The following is a 2,657-nucleotide window of genomic DNA, read 5'->3' on the forward strand; positions in this document are numbered from 1 at the left end:
CTTGGCGCGTGCAGCTCTGTTTGGGAAGTCTGGGAACTTGGGGGGGGCACTGGATGATTTGCACCGGGTGATCCCCTTGGTTTGGGACCAGCCCCAGGCACTGAGCACCCACTGGCACTGAGCACCCACTGAGCTGGGCTGGGAGCCTTCCCGAGGCTGGAGCTGAAGGGATGAAGGGCAAGGAGGGTGGATGGGGCTGCAGGGAGAGGAAGGTGCCCCCATCCTCCTCCTCCTCCCCCCAGAACAGGCTCAGCTTTTCTCCTGCCTCTGCCGCGCTGCTGGGGAAGGGGAGAAATTAATCCCTATGGAAATTTATTTAAATGAATTCCCTGCCTGGACACTCAAGCTGTTCCCAGGCTGGCGAGGGCAGGGCAGCCGGGAGAGGGGGGAGTGCGGAACCCCCCTGGAAACCTCCCCACCCCAATTCCCACATTACAGCCACATCTCATGAGGGTTGTGCACCCCCCTTCCCCCCAGGCAGTTGCCCCAGTGGTGCTGAGCTGTGCCACAACCCCAGGTTTGGGCCAATAAATTGCCCCAGGGCTCCTGGGGGGGAGGTGTCACTTGTGTCTTGCCCCCAGGTAGGAGCAGGGAGAAGACACCAGTGGCTCTTGCTGCACCTTGGAGAAGGTTGGGGGGCACACACAGGTTGCTCCGTGCCCCATAAGCTGTGGGGCTGATCAATTAATTAGCTGAGCATTTTGATAAATCGGAAATAATGGTTTTCCTGCCCCCTTCCCCCCCGTTAATTAATTAATTTCACTCTGTGTGCAGCAGTAGGATTGAGACCTTCCCATGGAGATCCTTGTCCTGGCTCTGGCTGTTCTTGCACCAGATGCTGCCCACATTCTTGGCTCGAGAGGTCTCACCCCATGGGAGAGGAGATCTGGGGGGCAGACAGGGACCCTCTTGGCTGCAGGGAGGCAGAGGAAGCTCCACAGTGAACCCCAAGCTCCCAGGCAGTGGGGGCAGCCCCTGTGTGACCCCTGATCCCATCAGGAAGCAGCACAGCTGGCTCTGCAGAGGGGGATCCAGGGCATCTCTGTCCCCTGGATAAAGCTCCTTTGGGCTGGGGCCAAAGGAGGTTTTTTTGCCGTGGGGTTGGGGTGGGAAAGCTTGAGTTTGAGGGAGAATCCTGCAGGGTTGTTTTGCAGCATCCTGGAGTCAGGCTCTGGCAAAACCCAACCATGGACACACGGAAGAGGCTTTTCCAAGCACAAAACCCGTGCTGAGCCACCAGGAAATCACAGCACGTGCAAATGTGCTTCACACCTTCACCAGCCCCACGGGGGCATCCAGGAGCACGGGTGGGACCCCTCCCACCCTCACCCCACGTATGTTTAATGGTGGGACTTGATGATCTTAAAGGGGTTTTTTCCCAACCCAAATGATTCTGTGATTCTCTGTTCCTCCCCAGGCAGCTGCCCAGAGCATGACAAGGGGCTTTGGCAGCCACAGCCCACGGGTGGGCTGTCAGGACCCCCCACAAGCAACTGGCAACAACAGGAACATGAGTGATCAAGTGCCACCATGAGCCCCGGGGACAGTGAGAGGGACAAGAGAGCCCGGCACCAAACTCAGCTCTTGGTGAGGATTTTTTCAGCCACCTGTGGGAACGGGATGGGAGGTGGGGACCCCATGAACCCCACAGCAGTGCCCAGGAGCACCCACCACTGTGGGAGCATCACCTCAAAGGCCTGGCATGAGTTCTGCAGGGCACCACCGAGCTCTTCTCCCTGTTAGACACGTGGTTTTTCCTGCTCCTGCTGTCACCTGGATGTCCCAGGGGATCATCTGCAACTTGAATACACGCTGACCCCAACCTCCTGCCTGGCCCCACTGCCAGTAGAAGTGTCCCCAAGTGCACGGTGGGATGGGAACTGCTGCTGTAGGGACAGCAGATATTATTCAGGCAAGGATTTGTCATGGTGGGAATGCTGACACCCCCCAGCCACCCCACAGGGACTCCATCCCAGTTCTTCCTGAGCTGGGACTGGGCTCACACCAGTTTCTCCCATTAACAGGTGACAAGAGCAGATGCTGTGGGGTCCAGGTGACCAAGAGAGGCTGGAAGAAATGCAGGGCTGGGTGTGAAGTGTGGGCAGAACCCCTGCAGACGCCCTTCCCATCCCTCCATCCCCACACAAGCAGCCAGCCGTGCCCAGGGGGGGTCTCACCTTGCTGCTAATGGGATGCAAGGACCACGGGATGACATCCCGGGAAGCCGGAGGGACACGGAGCCACTGTCCCCCCCGCGGCACCGGGAGGATGAGCTCAACGAGGCCCAAGGGGGAAAAAAACCTGCTGTGCATTAAAGGTGTTTTGAAAAGCCCCCAGTCGTGTCCCAGCCTGGTCTCCCTGACGCCGCTGGGGTTTGAGTGGGATTTTAGCCCTTTTTCTTGCAGGACCCGCCCAAATGCCTGCGAGATCCTGTGACCAGGGTGGGTTCCCTTCCCAGCAGGTCGAGTTATGTCTCCCCCGTCCTCTCCTTCCCTGTGGTGGGAGGGAAGGGGTGCCCTGAGGGGGTCCCAGCCCCTGCTGGGGGACGGGTGGGACAGGTTGTGCAAAGGGGGACCTGCCTAGGAGGGACACACACCAGCCAACACCACCAGCTCCCAGTGCACTGACTGGTCACTCCAGCCCCAGCTGGTGCCAAC

The 2,657-nt window shown here is 59.3% G+C and overlaps 1 protein-coding gene across 1 annotated transcript in view; it reads left to right on the forward strand.

Annotated features, from left to right (window-relative positions):
- Positions 1-1,534, forward strand: part of LOC104386472 (myocyte-specific enhancer factor 2B-like) — a 41,948-nt gene extending 40,414 nt beyond the window's left edge. Inside the window, exon 3 of the mRNA XM_009995083.1 lies at positions 1,418-1,534. Coding sequence (XP_009993385.1) covers positions 1,418-1,534 — 117 coding nt within the window. The remainder of the gene's footprint in view (positions 1-1,417) is intronic.
- Positions 1,535-2,657: the final 1,123 nt, after the last annotated feature.

The sequence above is a fragment of the Chaetura pelagica genome, unplaced genomic scaffold, assembly GCF_000747805.2.
Source record: "Chaetura pelagica isolate M959 unplaced genomic scaffold, ChaPel_1.0 scaffold463, whole genome shotgun sequence".
NCBI lineage: Eukaryota > Metazoa > Chordata > Aves > Apodiformes > Apodidae > Chaetura > Chaetura pelagica.